At 42.0% G+C, this 18469-nt stretch overlaps 1 protein-coding gene and 1 long non-coding RNA gene across 3 annotated transcripts in view; one reads left to right on the top strand and one right to left on the bottom strand.

Moving 5' to 3' along the window:
- The window catches only part of LOC119911718 (titin-like), a 305379-nt gene that overhangs the window by 968 nt on the left and 285942 nt on the right, over positions 1-18469 (top strand). For both annotated transcript variants that reach the window (XM_038730624.1, XM_038730623.1), the window contains exons 2-3: positions 1091-1429; positions 2646-2987. In XM_038730624.1, coding sequence (XP_038586552.1) covers positions 1091-1429; positions 2646-2987 — 681 coding nt within the window. The remainder of the gene's footprint in view (positions 1-1090; positions 1430-2645; positions 2988-18469) is intronic.
- LOC119911723 lies at positions 4417-4611 on the bottom strand. Its single transcript, XR_005446009.1, has 2 exons — positions 4552-4611; positions 4417-4509 (listed from the first exon to the last, which is right to left on the bottom strand). It is a non-coding gene; the product is annotated as an uncharacterized LOC119911723 (long non-coding RNA).

Raw genomic sequence — 18469 nt, 5'->3', positions numbered from 1 at the left:
GTGTGTGTTATATGCAACAGCATTAAACACAGATATCAGATATACAACCAAATGTGACAAAAACAAACTCCTGAACAGACAGTTGTTTCAGATTTGTGACGTTATTGTTGGAAGAGTTTTAAAGGAGGAGAGAGGAGGATCAGAAGGGAGATAATTAGAGATGATTCATGGATTCATCTTCTGTTGATCTTTAGGAGAGAAATGTGTGAAACTTCCTGGATCACCTTCATTTACTGACTTAAAAACTTTGTTAGTAACTGTAGTCTGAACAGTTTACACAGTAATTACTGTTGTTGTAACTCATTCAGTCCTTATTTACAACATATTCATTCTATTATTCAAAAATACATGAACTTTGTAGACTTTAACTCTGCAGGCTGCTGGATATGTTTGTAAAGTTTATTATGAGCTGACTTGTGAACAGAGTCTCCACCTCTGACCTCTGTTCCTGTCCAGCACTGTAGTTTACTGTGTGGACGGATGGACAGCAGAGACCAACATGTGTCCTCTCCCCTCTCGTGGTGTCTGTCCATGCAGATCCAGCAGCTTCATTTGTCTCTCTGAGAAGTAAAGCAGTTTCATACTGTAGGGACTCTTTCCTCAGTAGAAGTAGTTCAGACGCAGTCTGAGTAGAGGACGGACAGACTGGGGACACATTTGGAAAACAAGGACAAAGATTCAAAGCTTCTAGGAAATAATAAACTTCACATGTTTAATATTTCAGCTGTTTGTTCAGGCTCAGAAATGCTGATGTCTGTATTCAGATGGGAAATAATATCAATAATCAATAATCTCCAAACAAGCAGAAAGCAGATGAAAGTAAAATGTCTCCTGTCTGATGGTGCGGAGGACGACTTGACTGACAGCTGTAGAAATGAGCAACATGAAGTCAGCGTGCAGCTGCAGCAGAGGAGTTAGTCTCTCCTTTCTGCAGCTGGGACTCAAGTTGTCTGAGAACAGGGTTTGAAATGCTGCTGAGTTCACATGTGCTGTTTTATAGAGACCTGATCTCTGCTGCTTCCATCAAAAGATGTTTGAACAACAGGAAACATTACAAGTCCTGACTGGAGGCTTTTCTCTTTCTGTTCAGGGACACAGGAGCTGAAGGTGAAGCCTGGAGAGAATGCCACTCTTCAGTGTCAGAGTCACAGAGGTGCTGACATCACAGTGATAAAGTGGATCAGAACTGACCTGAAGTCAGATGATTTTGTCTTCTACCTCACCCCTGATCAAACAAACGGAGAGTACCAGAATTCATTGTTTCAGGATCGAGTGGAGCTTCAAGATCCAGAGAAGAAGAACGGAGACGCTTCTGTGATTCTGAAGAACGTCAACATCAACGACACTGGAACATATGAGTGTTGGATTAAAGAGAGAAACAATCCAGGCCAAGCTAAACTCATCCGCACCATCGAGCTGACAGTGACAGGTGAGCGTGTATTTCATTTTAAAACAGATCTTTTTCTACGTTTGCACCTCCCGTTCAGACTAAAACGGTGAAAATGTAGAAGTTTGGAAAAGCTGCTGAACCGTTTTGCGTTTCAAAACTCCGGGTAGCGTTTTTAGTGCAGACGGGCAACAACAGAGGACTTTAGAAACGATGACGCAGACGCTCACATTCGGCTCTCTGATGGTTCGTAAGTCATGGAAAGCAGAAACACAATTCTACTGATTTTTATTAAAATATGAAGTACAGTGTAAATAACACTTATCTGCCTACACTTGATCTGTGCAGGTCGCCGTATTTACTTTGCAACGACTTCCAGCTGGTTTTCCAGCTGTCACTGTGGTGAGTGAGATGGGCGGGGCTAAGGGCTGCGTAAACGTCCATGTGGAATAGACCAACAGGCCTGGGGAGAAGGGGGGTTGGCACGTGTCGCTCAACCTTCTGCCAACTTTATCATTATTGATAAAAGAGTAAAGGCAAAGGAAGGCGGCCCACTGGGAACTGTCACGGTGCTCCAGACCGCCACTGATGTGAATATTCAGAAGAAGCTCTGTTCCTGTCCAGCACTGTAGTTTACTGTGTGGACGGATGGACAGCAGAGACCAACATGTGTCCTCTCCCCTCTCGTGGTGTCTGTCCATGCAGATCCAGCAGCTTCATTTGTCTCTCTGAGAAGTAAAGCAGTTTCATACTGTAGGGACTCTTTCCTCAGTAGAAGTAGTTCAGACACAGTCTGAGTAGAGGACGGACAGACTGGGGACACATTTGGAAAACAAGGACAAAGATTCAAAGCTTCTAGGAAATAATAAACTTCACATGTTTAATATTTCAGCTGTTTGTTCAGGCTCAGAAATGCTGATGTCTGTATTCAGATGGGAAATAATATCAATAATCAATAATCTCCAAACAAGCAGAAAGCAGATGAAAGTAAAATGTCTCCTGTCTGATGGTGCGGAGGACGACTTGACTGACAGCTGTAGAAATGAGCAACATGAAGTCAGCGTGCAGCTGCAGCAGAGGAGTTAGTCTCTCCTTTCTGCAGCTGGGACTCAAGTTGTCTGAGAACAGGGTTTGAAATGCTGCTGAGTTCACATGTGCTGTTTTATAGAGACCTGATCTCTGCTGCTTCCATCAAAAGATGTTTGAACAACAGGAAACATTACAAGTCCTGACTGGAGGCTTTTCTCTTTCTGTTCAGGGACACAGGAGGTGAAGGTGAAGGCTGGAGAGGACGCCACTCTTCAGTGTCAGAGTCACAGAGGTGCTGACATAGAAGTGATAAAGTGGATCAGAACTGACCTGAAGTCAGATGATATTTATGTCTTCTACCTCACCCCTGATCAAACAAACGGAGAGTACCAGAATTCATTGTTTCAGGATCGAGTGGAGCTTCAAGATCCAGAGAAGAAGAACGGAGACGCTTCTGTGATTCTGAAGAACGTCAACATCAACGACACTGGAACATATGAGTGTTGGATTAAAGAGAGAAACAATCCAGGCCAAGCTAAACTCATCCGCACCATCGAGCTGACAGTGACAGGTGAGGTGATTTCATTTTAAAACAGATCTTTTTCTACGTTTGCACCTCCCGTTCAGACTAAAACGGTGAAAATGTAGAAGTTTGGAAAAGCTGCTGAACCCGTTTTGCGTTTCAAAACTCCGGGTAGCGTTTTTAGTGCAGACGGGCAACAACAGAGGACTTTAGAAACGATGACGCAGACGCTCACATTCGGCTCTCTGATTGGTTCGTCTAAGTCATGGAAAGCAGAAACACAATTCTACTGATTTTTATTAAAATATGAAGTACAGTGTAAATAACACTTATCTGCCTACACTTGATCTGTGCAGGTCGCCGTATTTACTTTGCAACGACTTCCAGCTGGTTTTCCAGCTGTCACTGTGGTGTGTGAGATGGGCGGGGCTAAGGGCTGCGTAAACGTCCATATGAAATAGACCAGAGGTCACTAATAGGCGGACCGCGGTCCGGATCCGGACCCAGCTGTTGTCCTCTCCGGACCACCGACCTACAGCCGATTTATTATTGAGACATACCAATCTAAACTCATCCGCACCATCGAGCTGACAGTGACAGGTGAGCGTGTAGAGCTCAGAGTGTCTCTTTGTCTCTCAGGTGAGCGTGTAGAGCTCAGAGTGTCTCTTTGTCTCTCAGGTGAGCGTGTAGAGCTCAGAGTGTCTCTTTGTCTCTCAGGTGAGCGTGTAGAGCTCAGAGTGTCTCTTTGTCTCTCAGGTGAGCGTGTAGAGCTCAGAGTGTCTCTCTGTCTCTCAGGTCAGCGTGTAGAGCTCAGAGTGTCTCTTTGTCTCTCAGGTCAGCGCGTAGAGCTCAGAGTGTCTCTTTGTCTCTCAGGTGAGCGTGTAGAGCTCAGAGTGTCTCTTTGTCTCTCAGGTGAACGTGTAGAGCTCAGAGTGTCTCTTTGTCTCTCAGGTGAACGTGTAGAGCTCAGAGTGTCTCTTTGTCTCTCAGGTCAGCGTGTAGAGCTCAGAGTGTCTCTTTGTCTCTCAGGTGAGCGTGTAGAGCTCAGAGTGTCTCTTTGTCTCTCAGGTGAGCGTGTAGAGCTCAGAGTGTCTCTTTGTCTCTCAGGTCAGCGTGTAGAGCTCAGAGTGTCTCTTTGTCTCTCAGGTGCGTGTAGAGCTCAGAGTGTCTCTTTGTCTCTCAGGTGAGCGTGTAGAGCTCAGAGTGTCTCTTTGTCTCTCAGGTGAAGCTGCTTCCTGGTAGTTGAGCTGAGAAACATCACAGATCAGATGTTTGTGTTTTAGAAAGATGTTGCTGATGAGACTTTAGAGGAAACAGCTGCTACGAGTCATGTGATCAAAGTGCAGTAGATAATGTCTGACATTCTGTTCACCTGCTGACAGCTGATACCTCACACCTGTTTCTGCTTTTCACACAGATGGACACAAGAAGGGAAATGTTGGCCTGATGGTTGGTCTGACAGTTGTTACTGTGCTTCTTGTTGCTGTTGTTGGAACGATGCTCTTTAAAAAACGCAGAGGAGAGACACCTCACACAGGAGGAGAGACGCCTCACACAGGAGGAGAGACGCCTCACACAGGAGGAGAGACGCCTCACACAGGAGGAGAGACACCTCACACAGGAGGAGAGACAGACGCCCTAAACCCTCCAACATCAGGCTGACAGATCCAGGTGAGTGTGTCGAGCTCAGAGTGTCTCTTTGTCTCTCTGTACCACGAAGCAGGATTTGAGCTTATCCAGGTAACTTCGGGGTTTTCAGCACCTTGACGATGGTTCACTTCTTACCGGGGTAGATCGTCATGGTAACTTATGCTGAACGGCTAACCTGCTCCGGAGCAGGTTATGTTCCAGATAAGAGATCAACTCTATAAACACTGTCCGCCTACTGACCAATCAGCTCTCTGGAAAATGACATCACCATCTGTAGGAAATCACACAGACTGATTTACAGGCTGCTTTATGTTTGCAGCAGTGAAACTTTTGTACAGCGAGATCATCCTACAGAGACTGAAGCACTAAAACCTTGTAGGTTTGTAAGATGTGACAGTGAGCTTACTCACCACTTTGAAATGCTTTTTATATTTTACTTGATCCAAGTCTGTTTCACACATCCTGTCACAGCCGTTAAAATAAATGGGTTTTCTTTTTATGTGAGGTTGAATATTCTGAGGATATAAATTAAAAGGCCTATTAAATTAAGTTAAGATGAGTTTATTTTAACATTATGTTTTATTTGTTTCTTATGTTACAGAGATCTTTTGTTATGTGGGAGAGTTTTCAGTAAATGTTGAGTTTCAGTCTTTTGCCACTATTAATAATAATAATAATAAATAATAATATTAGCCTCTTTAACGGCAACGCGCTCAGGGCTGGATTTTGAAACCCTGTGTTGAATTATCAGGTTAATAACCAGCATCATGTGACCATTTAGCCTGATCATGGTTGTTAGTGTCAGTGAAGCCAGATAACAAAAGACATCCTGGGCATGTTGAACTTGCTTCGTAGTAAAGGCTCCTGGTAGTTGAGCTGAGAAACATCACAGATCAGATGTTTGTGTTTTAGAAAGATGTTGCTGATGAGACTTTAGAGGAAACAGCTGCTACGAGTCATGTGATCAAAGTGCAGTAGATAATGTCTGACATTCTGTTCACCTGCTGACAGCTGATACCTCACACCTGTTTCTGCTCTGCAGGTCACACAGCTGGACACAAGGATGAACCACTGACGGAGGGAACAAGGAGAAACACACTGATGTTTCGGTGGGAGCAGCCAAACTGAAATAGAGACAGCTGTGGCTCAGAAGGAACGGAAAAGTTTAGCTGGGTAATGCCAAATATATTGTGTTGTGTTGGTTGTAGCTCACAACTTCTCGTCAAGTCTCAGTGTTGAAGGGAGCGGTTTTGTGTTTCGTGAGAATTGTTTCCAAATAAGTTTGCTATTGAACAAGACTGTGGTCCAGTCCGCAGCTGTCTACATGAAAACACAAAAACACGCTATCAAGCGCTGTCAGGAGCATGCCAAACCACCAGGCGGGGATATGAGCCAGTTTTACCATCTACACAATAACACTACAACCGGCGTTTCTTAAAATCTTCACCCTGGCAGGAGTTTGCAAAAGTGTTCGCTTTCAGTGACCTGATACTGCGTTTCTATGTGGATGAATGGCCAAACTGCGTTTTTACCCTGTAAACACCCCGTGTTCCCGTACACAGGGCCTGTGTGAGCGCTATCTCTGTAAATGCACAAGTTGATCTCTCTCTCTGTCTACTCAGAACTTTGTATGTTTATACATCAATACTATATCTGTATCAATACTATGTACTGATTAAAAATGTGACTAGTTCTTTATTGTGGACGTGTTTACATTTGCTGACGTTGTCTCAAAAGCCTGGAATGCAGGTACGCTGCAGATTATAACTCTGGTTTCTCCAGTACTGTAAACTGTAGTATAATCCACAGCACACTGTACCTGAACAGTGAACTGTTTCTGTGCACTGTTGACACACACAGTCATATCTTTGACTTAAAACACAATATTTCACAGTATAAAACTGCTACTGTTACTAAAGTCACAATTATTCACTAAATGTAACCACTTGCCATAATGTTGGCAGATAAATCTGTATCAATGCTTCATGTTGTAAAATATTAATCTGCTGAGTAACATTAATACCCTGTACATGTTTTTATTTCACAATGTTTTTTTTATATTTCAATGTAAATGTCTGTTTTCTTGCCAATAAAGCTTCACTGAATTAACCCACAGATGTCAGTTAATACCTAAATCATTTTCCACCAGTTTTCCATCAGCTGTTTATCTGAACTGAGCTGTAATCAAGAGCAGTTCAACCAAAACACATGAGGTCCCAGGCATCCGCACAGATTTCAGATTACACACATGTCAGCGTCCTCAGAGTTCATCCTCACAGCACTTTTAGAAACAGGAAGCTTACAGTCCAGTCTGACCAGAGGCGTAGGAGCAACTTCCACCGACCTGGTCTCTTTGCATGTATTTCCTAATAGATCATTAGTTTGTGTGACTGTAGTTTATAACTTTGGTTGTGTTTAGGTGTCATTTTGTACTGAATTACTGTAAATAAGCTCTATTAAAAAAATCTGAATCACTGATTTCTAAACTTCAGGACACAAGTTTCTTACGGTCAAGGATTCCGGGGCAAAAAAGTTTGTCCCTGGTCAGGCCACTCTGTGGACCAAGCATCAGTTTACCATCATACTTACCATATTACTGGTGCTGTGGACTCTGTGCTGTGTTGTGTTATTGCTTCATCTCTGCTGTCTGTCTCATGTTCACATGTCTGCGTTATTACTGGTGCCGCTGGCCTGTGGCGGGTAGAGTACTGAAATCTTTACTCGAGTAAAATACAACTACTCCCATAAAAAAATAAATCAAGTAAAAGAAAAAAATGACCAACGTACTCAAACAAAAGTAGCCCTATCATATATTTAATAATATGTAGCCTGATGAATTAGATGCCACACAGGACATAATTACTTCAGGGGTTCTTGTAGCTCCAGGTTTATTTCTGACCACATGTGCAGGTCATTTCACAGGGTGATATGCTACTGAGTCTTTAACGTAACCAGCTCAAATGCTGAATTTCACAGTTTCTAACAGCCAAAAATGTTAGAAGAAAGAAGAGGCAGAATAAAATACAGTAAAAATATGGTAGAAAATAGAGCAGTGGGCTATGACTATCGACAGAAAACATAAAATAAATCATGTTAACAACCATAAACCCACTTATATCAACATCAGTGTAATAAATGTGCAACTGTAAATGACACTTACACTTCACCAAGTTCCACCAAACCCACAACTCAACGCACTTTCAACGTCAATTACCTTCAGAGTTACAATTAATGTAAAACCTGTAACATTTCTCGAGTGACAAAGTACAATATCACGCTGACATTACCATGAAATTTACTACACAATGGTCGCCCCAAAATCCCAGCATACAGTTCCAGTAGTACCTAAATCAAACCATCTTGTCAAAATACTGACAGGTGATGCCATTATATACTTGTACATGAATATTTAACAAGATATACATGCATTTACCTACTGCTTTACACAACGAAGTCTCCGCACCAATCCCTCGTATGTTAAAGTCCAATTTATCCTTCTGCGTCAAATCATAAATAATGAAAACATCTTTAAGCCATTTCTTTCTGTCATCAACCATGGCCACTGTTGCTGCTTTGTATCTGTTGTGGAAGTCAGAAATACGACGGAAAAACAGACGCCGTTGTGTTTGGATGCATGAAACCATCAGTAGGCGCACACAGCTCATGGAATTTCACCGCCTTCTCCAGTAACTGACTGAAGTCAAGCCAGCCCTCGCGCTGTTTTGTGATGCGTGTTTTTACTAGGCATTACGGTAACATCGTGTCGCAGCACATTTCAAAATAAAAGTGAGCTTCTGCTGAACATAATGCAATTAATATGGCAGAAACGATTGAATAAATAAATAAATGCTTAAGACACTACAAGTATCTAAAGAAAATATTAGTCTCAAAGAAAGCTTAAAACATTCAGCCAAGATTCGAACTCGTGTAAAAAGAAAACCTTCTGTTTCCACCGATTCATTTCACTTCTCAGTGACAGCAGGCCACCTCAGGGAGACCCTCTGTCAATATCAGAGCAATCTGTTTAAGTTACAGCCCTTATATAATAATATAATAATAATATAATATTTTTGCTATTCGCAAAGATTCAAATTGACATAAAAAGGAAACGTCTCGGGTTATGTATGTAACCCTTGTTCCCCGAGAAGGGGAACGAGACACTGCGTCGGTGACGACACTATGAGAAGTTTCCTGGCTGGAAATTTATTTATCCAAAACTATCCTTCCGGACTCCTGCGATAATATTTATGTTACCCCAAAGCACTACACTATACAAGTTGCTACAAAAACTTATCTTATTCCATATTTATATATTCCCACATTTATTTATGCTGACTGTATGTTTGTCTACATGTAGCACCTTATCACCACAGCACAATAAAGCTCATTCTGATCCTGAAAAGGCATCTGCAGGCTATTAAGATACTTGGTTTTAAAAAAACGCTGCATTGCTTCCTCCGAAATGGACATATTTGAGAAAGGTTACCTGAAGTCTTTGTGAAAGCATACCTTCTGATGATACCTAAGCTAAATAATAAGATGCATGTTTTGAAATCATGTTAATCATCAATAAGCTATCTTTACATTGTGAATAATGTTGGCTGATAATGACAAAATGAAATCGGTTTAATCAGTAAAGGTTGAAATTTATTTTACTGTGTAAACCACACAACATTCAAAATTATTATTATGAACAACCAGGATAAAGAATCTGTCAGACTATTTGTGAGAGACAATTGATTGGAGTCTTTACTACTACTAGATATTTGACTTAATACTTTTATATTATTACCATTAAAACCAGTAAAGGTATTTAAAAAATAATGCAAAAATATAATTACGCTAATTTTAATGAACAACTGTAACCAATATAGCCCAAGTACATCAGTGTGTGTGCGTCTGCGTGAGGCTCCAGCTGGTGACGGAAATCACTCGTGGTCCAGTCCAGTAGGATGAGTGGAAGTTCTTGGGCAAAACCTTCAGTTCCTCTTCGAGGGAACTCGAACTGCCGATTTCTTATGAACTTAAAGAAGTGATAGAAGGAAGGCTGATGATGGTCAGAGCCAAGTTTGAGTGTTTCACTCTCACATTCATTAATGTTTATGCTCCTAATGTCGGCTCAGACAGAGTCCGTTTTATTAATACTCTCAGTGACACTCTGACTAGTTTTGGTTCAGATGATTTTTTGTTTTTAGGGGGAGATTTTAATTGTACTCAGAATGATTCTTTGGACAGGAATCATGTTGAACCTCATGCTGCTTCGAAAAAGGCAATTAATGAGGTAATAAAAACACATGATTTGGTGGACGTTTGGAGGAGGTTGCACACTGAAGACCGACAGTACACCTGGGTGCATACAAGAGAAAATTTTATTTCTTTGGCTCGACTGGACAGGTTTTATTGTTTTAAACATCATTTTAGTGTTTTTAAGGCATGTAGTATTTTACCTGTACATTTTAGTGATCATTTTTTAGTGGTCTGCAGTGCTTTTATTGCAAAAACTGAAAAACGGAGTGCATACTGGCATTTTAACACCAATTTACTCAGTGATGCTAATTTCAAAGATGTTGTGGTTTATTTCTGGAAGGTGCATAGGGCTGAAAGGAACAGTTTTGTTTCTTTAAGACAATGGTGGGACTGTGGGAAGATTAAAATCAAACAGCTCTGTCTACAGTACACTCTGAATGTCATGAGGGACATTACTAGATCAATGACGACTCTAGAGACTGAGATAGTGGAACTTTTAGGCTTGATTGAGTCCACAGGAAATCGAGAGCATTTTGAAGCCCTCAAATCTAAAAAGCTTTGTTAGCAGACCTGCTGGGCACCAAAGCCCAGGGAGCACTGGTTCGTTCACGTTTCCAGAGCATCAACCAGATGGACGCTCCGTCCAAGTTTTTCTTTGGCTTAGAAAAGACAAATGGGCAGAGCAGGTACATCCACACACTACAGTCAGCTGATGGGGAAGAACTCACGGAGCCTCATGAGATCCAGAGACGGGTGGTGCAGTTTTACTCTGAGCTGTATAAAGCGCAGCATGTGGAGCATGAACAACTGTTTGAGTGTTTCAGTGAAGGCCTGCCCAGAATTTCTGGAGATGACCATCCTGAGCTGGAGGAGCCTCTGGTTTTGGAAGAGCTGCATGCTGCCGTGCAGGGGATGGATGGAGGGAAGGCCCCAGGTATTGACGGTCTTCCTGTCGAGTTCTACAAGACCTTCTGGAAAGAGCTTGGTCAGGACTTGTTAGATGTGTTCAATGAAAGTTTTGAAAATCAGACCCTGCCTCTGAGCTGCAGGAGAGCTGTAATAACCCTGCTGCCGAAGAAAGGAGACCTCCAGGACGTCAGAAACTGGCGCCCAGTCTCCCTCCTCTGTTCGGACTACAAGATCTTGTCCAAGGCTCTGGCTAACCGGTTGAAGCAGGTGATGGAGGAAATCATTCACCTGGATCAGTCGTACTGTGTGCCTGGTAGGTCCATCACAGACAACGTGTCTTTAATCAGGAATGTTTTGGATGTCTCTAGTTCTTTGGGCACTGACCTTGGTCTCATTTCGTTAGACCAAGAAAAAGCATTTGACAGGGTTGAGCACCTTTATCTTTGGAAAGTTCTGGAGCGTTTAGGTCTCAGCCCACGTCTCATTGCTACGATAAAAGTTTTGTACAGAGACATTCAGAGTGTGCTGAAGGTTAACGGGGGTCTGAGTGCTCCCTTCACAGTAGGCAGGGGTGTCAGACAGGGCTGTCCTCTGTCTGGGATGCTGTATACATTGTCCATTGAGCCCTTGCTACACAGAATCCGGTCCTGTATTCATGGTTTGGTTTTACCAGGTTTTAACACACCACACGTTTTATCTGCTTATGCTGATGATGTCATGCTCCTGGTCAGAAATCAAGCTGAAATTAATATTGTTGGAAATATTGTGTCTGAGTTTGGTCTTATCTCTGCTGCAAAAGTGAATTGGACAAAAAGTGAAGCTCTAGCAGTTGGAAACTGGTTTGGTGGTCTTCCGGTCCTGCCGGGGGGGTTGGGATGGAGAAATGATGGTATAAAGTATCTAGGTGTTTATCTTGGCAAAGAAGAAATGGTGAAAATAAACTGGGAGGGCATGATAGAGACGATGAAAGGAAGGTTGAAAAAGTGGAAATGGCTGCTTGCTCAGATGTCCTTTAGAGGAAGAACTCTAGTAATCAACAACCTTGTAGCTTCAGCACTGTGGCATCGTGGCCTGGTACACCTAGCAAGAAGAGTGGCAACTTTTCGATTTCAATTTGCACAGAGATATCTGACTGGTTTTAAATACCCAGTGTGGAAAGAGTTTGCAAGCAGCATTTTAAGGAGAGCAGACAGGTTAGGACTTGACACTGCTTTGTTTTTATTGGATGTTGGTTATTTAAATTTGTCTGTATTGCCTGATTTTTATAAGGGAGTTTTTAAGGCCTGGCACCTTTTTAAGAAGAGACGGTTGGAGCCGTCAGTCTCCCTGTACTGGTTACTGAACGAGCCTCTGATCGGTGGATCCACTATGGACATACAGGACAGTGGTACACCAGGCCTCCATCACGCACTCCGTTCTGCTGGCGCTACAACTCTCAGACGGATAGTGGATGTAGCTGGACCTGGTTTTATGAACACTGAGTCTGTGGCTGCACTAATTGGACTAAAATATGTGCGTCATGTGAAGAACATTGTGAATGGTTGGACTAACAAACTAACAGCAGAGTTGTTGAGGATGTACTGGAAAGGTGAGGAAGCTCCGGACGAAGAGGACCCTTTTCCAGAGTTGGGACTGGTATCCAATCTTGACTGTTGTTCTAGTCTATTGTTGGATGTCAGGCATCAGAAGGTCCCAGATCTGCACACGGTGACGGGTAAAATGATTTACAGGTGTTGTGTGAAGGTGTTGTGTAAAAACAAGTTAAATGGTAGAAGTGACACGGTGTGGAGGGAGAAACTGGGGGTTAGTAACGCTGTGAAGCCCACCTGGAGAGTCTTTTACAAACTTCCTTTAAAGAAGCGTACAGGTGACTTACAGTGGAGAATATTACATGGGGCTGTTGCAGTGAATTCTTTTATCTCTGTGATTAATCCCTCTGTCTCTGACGGCTGTCCTTTCTGTGGGCTGCTGGAAACTGTTTTTCATTGTTTTTTAGAGTGCAGCAGACTGGGGGAACTGTTCAATGTGTTGGGGTGCTTGTTTTCTTCTTTTAATGAAGTGTGGTCTAACACTGCTTTTGTTTTTGGAGCAGGTTACAGGAAGACCAATGCAACAAAGTGGCAACTGTTAAATTTTATTTTAGGAGAAGCCAAACTGTCCATATACTTGAGTAGGAAGAAGCAGGTAGAAGGACGGCTGTGTGGAGACATAGTCCCTGTGTTCACCTCTCTGGTCAAAGCCAGAGTGTTAGTGGATTTTAAGTTCCATCAGCTGATGAACAGCTTGGATGTGTTTGTACGTCAGTGGTGTTATGATGATGTCATCTGTTCTGTGGTGGATGAAGAAGTCAGTTTTAGTCGTGTTTTCAGCTAATTTGATGTTTTTATTCGTGTGGAAGGTTTTTCTTTTTTCTAAATGTCAACCGGTTTTGATTCTCTGACTTATTGAGTGTTGCTATGTTTGTGAATCAGTGATGTTTTATTAAAGTGGGTTTAAAAAGTCAAAAAAAGTCTCTCTCTCTCTCTCTCTCTCTCTCTCTCTCTATTGCTATCACGAGTAATTGCTGTTTTAACTGTTCAGACTATTAAATCAGTAAGTTAAATAACTGCAGTAAAATTACACAACGTTTCACACATTTCTTTCCTAACGATCATTTGAGAGAAGATTTACATTTATTCATTTAGATGCTTTTATCCAAAGTGACTTACAATTGCTATACATGTCAGAGGTCGCACTCCTCTGGAGCAACAAGGGGTGACACAATGCGGAACTGAACCCTGGTCTCTCACACAAAGTGCATGTGTCTCATCCACTGCGCCATTACCAGCTTCGATAAATCCATATCTCTGTTCATCTACCTGCTTTCCTTAAAAAACCTCTGTAGCCTACTAACGTTACACATCATCAACGATTGTTATGTTGAGAGGTCTAATGTCTCATCTGTTGTTTTGTGATATCTGGGTTTCAAGCTGCTGTATCTCTGTGAAACACACACACACTCCTCTTACCTTGACACAGAACAAAGATCCATGAACATGCAAACAAAACCACGAATGACGCCGATGTTTAAGCGACCATGATGGCAGAGCTGCACCAGGTGTCGAGGCTGAAACCAAACTGACTTCTTCTTCCTGCTCTGGGGCCAAAGTCCTTACATCTATCTGTAGTTAGAGCGGATCCGCCCAACGGGGGAGGGCGGGGGGGGTCACGTGATTCCCAAGAAGGCGAAGCTGTTGTGGCTGCATTCAGGTTGTGTCAGACGTTCAGATTTTGAGAAATTTTTTTACGAAAATATTTAGGTGGGGCTGTGCCACATCCAGTCAGTTTCAGTAACCGTCCCAATACAATTTAAAACTAACTGCAGGATACCAGTGCTTTGTTAAATTGTCAGAAATGATGAATGGCAATATTATTATAGGCTATTAATATACAAAAACATAAACAGTGTACATAAACATAGAAAGTGGCATGAAAAGAAAATACTCAAGTACAAATAGGCTACCTCTAATTTGGACTGCAGTACAGTAGGCCTACTTAAGTTACTGTCCACCACAGGAAATAACCAGTCTTATCTTAACGACTCCGCTTGTAATGTCAACTTGACATTACAAAAACTGCATTATTTTTTCATGTTTCAGCTCCAGCTGCATACAGTAGGCAATGTGAAATCTATTGTTGTTTGTACTTCAGTTTCCTTTTACTGTAAACTGTTGCGTTTTTTCAGATTTTGAGAAAGGAGAGGCTGGACCTGATCCGAACAAGAAAATTTAATTATAAAATAGGTGAATAAAAGATGGCATTACAGAACAAACATGAAACAAAAACACTGCAGTGGAAAGTTGTTCCTCTTTTCAGATTTTCAGCTTACAGTCCTGATTCTCACAAAATGAGTCATTAATATCCTCCAGGTATGTGGGCGGGTCTTTTTCTTCCAAATGGCTCAGGACCACAGCCGTTGGTCGTTTGGTTACTTCTTTGTCACCCAATTAGGAAGGTTGTACCTTACTGTTCTACATTGCTTTTGGTCGAACAAAAGCGTCGACCCCAGACGTAGAACCCCCTTTTGATCTACAGGAATACACAGTCCTTGCTCTACCAACTAGTCATACAGCACAACAGGGGTTGTCTCCAAAACGGTCGATACCCAATCTTAGGAGTCTGTGAAGAAGTTTTCGTTCTAATGCAATTGTCTGGCTTAAAATCCTGCAGTTTTACATTTGAAGGAAAACACTGAAACACTGGAATACATTAAGTTTGTTGTAACTTTTTAAAACTCAACAAAACCACCCTACAATTTGGCTTGAGGAGTCGAATGTGTGCATTTTTGGGCCAAAACACTATGTAAAAGTGAATGAGTCATCTTTACTGTATAGAATGTAGAGTAGGAAAAAGATGTAAGAGATGAGAAGAGAAGTAAAAGTGTTGTGGTGGCAGCCCGGCTGATGGTGAGTGTCCTGTTTTTTTTCTCCTTTTTATCAGTAATTCTGCTTTTTTCCTTGGTTTTCTGTTCCCTGCCTGCCTCCCTGTGTTTTCTCCCCTGTGTGCTCTCTCTCTCTCTCTCTCTCTCTGCTCCTGAGCCCAGCCAACTACCTGCATCTCATCAGCCACCTCATCAGCCTGCCACACCTGCCAGTAATCAACCTCATGCCTGCCTGTATTTCAACCCCGGTTCTCCACACCATTCATGCTTGATCGTTGTTGCTCCATACCCGGTGCCACCTCTGTGTTCAGGCTCTCGTGTTTCTCGTTTTCTCACATTTTCCGTTATCTCTAACCTTGTCTCTCTGTCTGTTTCCCTCCCAGGTTCACTCACCCTCGTCCTCCGTTCAGTCGGCTGGGCTCATCCACCGGCCCTCTCCTCCTGCATGTCATCAGAGTTTGCATTGAAGACAGTTCTGTGTTCACAAACATTTGTTGCAGGGAGAGTCAGGAAATATCACAGGCTACATTAACTAGCAGCTGTTCCATGGTTTTTATGGTAGTCGGTTTTGTTCTAGTTATATTATACTCCCTCTCTCTGACCCTCTTCATAATCTCTCCTCTCCAGTCTATTCTTCATCTTCTGTCACTACAAAGACCATCTTTTAGCCACACTAATAAGTACAATCTGTTTTCAAAAGTCATTAGAAATGAGCATTTAAGTGCTTTATTTATTTAAAATAAAAATTGTGTTGGGGGGGGCGAACCCCCCGCTGAAATGCTAGCCCCCCCCCCCCCCTTCCGGTTCAAAGTCGCTCCTACACCCCTGGCCAAAACAGAGAAGAATAAAATCATAGGGAGGCAATGGCCAAATCTCTGGCCAAACAATGTGTTCAGAATCACCATGTAGGTCTGACAGGTGAAGGTGAGGAGCTAAAAGGCAGACTAGCAAAACCTTTAAATAATGTAACACCAGAGCTGCAACTCTCAGGCGCTGAGCGTGGCACACACGCAGTTTATGGAACGCTGAAAGGCTCACAATACGCTACTTTCCTACCTCGTTGTTAAAAAAAACAGCGTAAAAAGCGCCGTTTCAACGGCCAGGACGCCGCTTTTTACACCGCCAAAAAGCAAAACGCCGTAAAACGCGCTGTGGAATTGTGTAAATGATGACGCATTTTTCGTAGGTCTGGAGGCGGCGAAAAAAAGGTCGCTCTATGTGCTCATGTAACGCCGCTTTTTACGGGGCTTTTTAAAATACCTTTACTGGTTTTAATGGTTTTAATATCATTCCTAATTGTTCAAAGTATTAAGTCAAATATCTAGTAGTAGTAAAGACTCCAATCAATTGTCTCTCACAAATAGTCTGACAGATTCTTTATCCTGGTTGTTCATAATAATAATTTTGAATGTTAGTAAAATAAATTTCAACCTTTACTGATTTCATTTTGTCATTATCAGCCAACATTATTCACAATGTAAAGATAGCTTATTGATGATTAACATGATTTCAAAACATGCATCTTATTATTTAGCTTAGGTATCATCAGAAGGTATGCGTTCACAAAGACTTCAGGTAACCTTTCTCAAATATGTCCATTTCGGAGGAAAGCAATGCAGCGTTTTTTTAAGTAAGTATCTTAATAGCCTGCAGATGCCTTTTCAGAATCAGAAGGAACTTTATTGTCAAGTAGTGTTTTACACATACGAGGAATTTGCTGTGGTGATAAGGTGCTACATGTAGACAAACATACAGTCAACATAAATGTGGGAATATATAAATATGGAATAAGTTTTTGTAGCAGCTTGTATAGTGTAGTGCTTTGGGGTAACATAAATATTATCGCAGGAGTCCAGAAGGATAGCTTTGGATAAATAAATAAAAAGTTTCCAGCCAGGGAATAAATGACAAGCTGTGTTTTCCCTGAATCGCCTGAAACACACGTTTGTGTCAGGTTGCCTTTGGCCTGGATTTAGGATGACATGGTAAAACAAAGCTTTGTAGAAACAAGGGTAGGCTCGCTATCAATACTGCACAGACTGAAGGGCTCATAAAAAGACAAATGAGGCTTAAACTGTTCACTGATGACCATGTAAAGATAGTTGTTCCACTTATGGTGATTTCTTAATTTCTTTGTGTTTGTATTTTCTATTTTAGGAGATACTTTAATCTGACAGTGATGATAAATAAAATGCAAATTAATTATTTATGTCAAATTTGATCTAAAATCATCAATCAACAGATGTTACAAGCTATAACCTAGAGTAGCTAAATATTTTTAGTAAATGTAGTCAATTTACTTGATCAGTCTGGGACTTTTGTATTGAGTTTTTCATGCTTGTCTGTGGTTACTTTCTGCCTTTGGGTGGCTACGATCACAGTAAAGTAGATCAGTGCTGAATTAGTGTGGTCTGTTCTTCTTCTGTACTGATTGGGTGACAACAGTTCAAATTTAGTGGCTGTAAAATCCACAGGGCGGAGCTCATTATCATTTTAGAAAACGCAGTTTTTTACGCCGTTTGTTTAGCAAAACATGCTACAAGAGTGACGTTTCTTGGCACTGATACCCAGCTGATGCGATCTCCAGCTGCGAGTCGCGGTAAATAACTGATAGAGTTTTGCAAAATAACATCTAAAATCTGAGGCGCAGACCTGCTCTGTTTGGGACTGTGAGCTGCACTTTATCTGAGGTGCTGAAGTGAACATTTGTGTGGATTTGTGGTGATATGTCTGTCTGATCAAAAGTGTTTAAAATAAGTTTAGTTTATCCACCTCCTCCCCAGATAGCAAAAATCATGCGGCCCAGATCTGGCCCAGATCCTTCATAAGTTCTGGGCCAGATCTGTAAAACGGACCCGGGCCGGTGTCCTTTCGCACAACGGGCCAATGCCAGTTCGGATCCGGTTTTCACATCTGGGCTGGCACTGGGCCAGCTCCAGAACGGATGACAGTTATTATGTAGTCATTTGGCCCAAATGTGGGCCGGATCTGGACCAGTTCCATACTGAATCTGGCCCAGAGTCTCTAAGATACTGTTCAGGATCCGGTTTTCACATCTGGACTGGCACTGGGCCGGCACTGGGCCAGCTCCATTTATTAGTTCTGGCCTGGATTCACACCACCTCTGGCCTCTTTCATAACCTTGATCTATATACAAAAATATGATTTTTTTTGTTAAAGGGATAGTTAAAATTTTTACCATCAGATGTTGTGCATGATTCACCAAGTGCTATGGATCCTACTACTAGATAACTCTGAGAAGCCAAAGGGTTACTGGGATAGTTTCAACCACAGAACTTATGGC

The sequence above is a fragment of the Micropterus salmoides genome, unplaced genomic scaffold (genome assembly GCF_014851395.1).
Source record: "Micropterus salmoides isolate LMB-PRFRI ecotype aquatic unplaced genomic scaffold, ASM1485139v1 Ms_hic_scaffold_2, whole genome shotgun sequence".
Lineage (NCBI taxonomy): Eukaryota > Metazoa > Chordata > Actinopteri > Centrarchiformes > Centrarchidae > Micropterus > Micropterus salmoides.
Note: the sequence above shows the minus strand (reverse complement) of the source record. Positions and strands in the feature narration are given on the sequence as shown.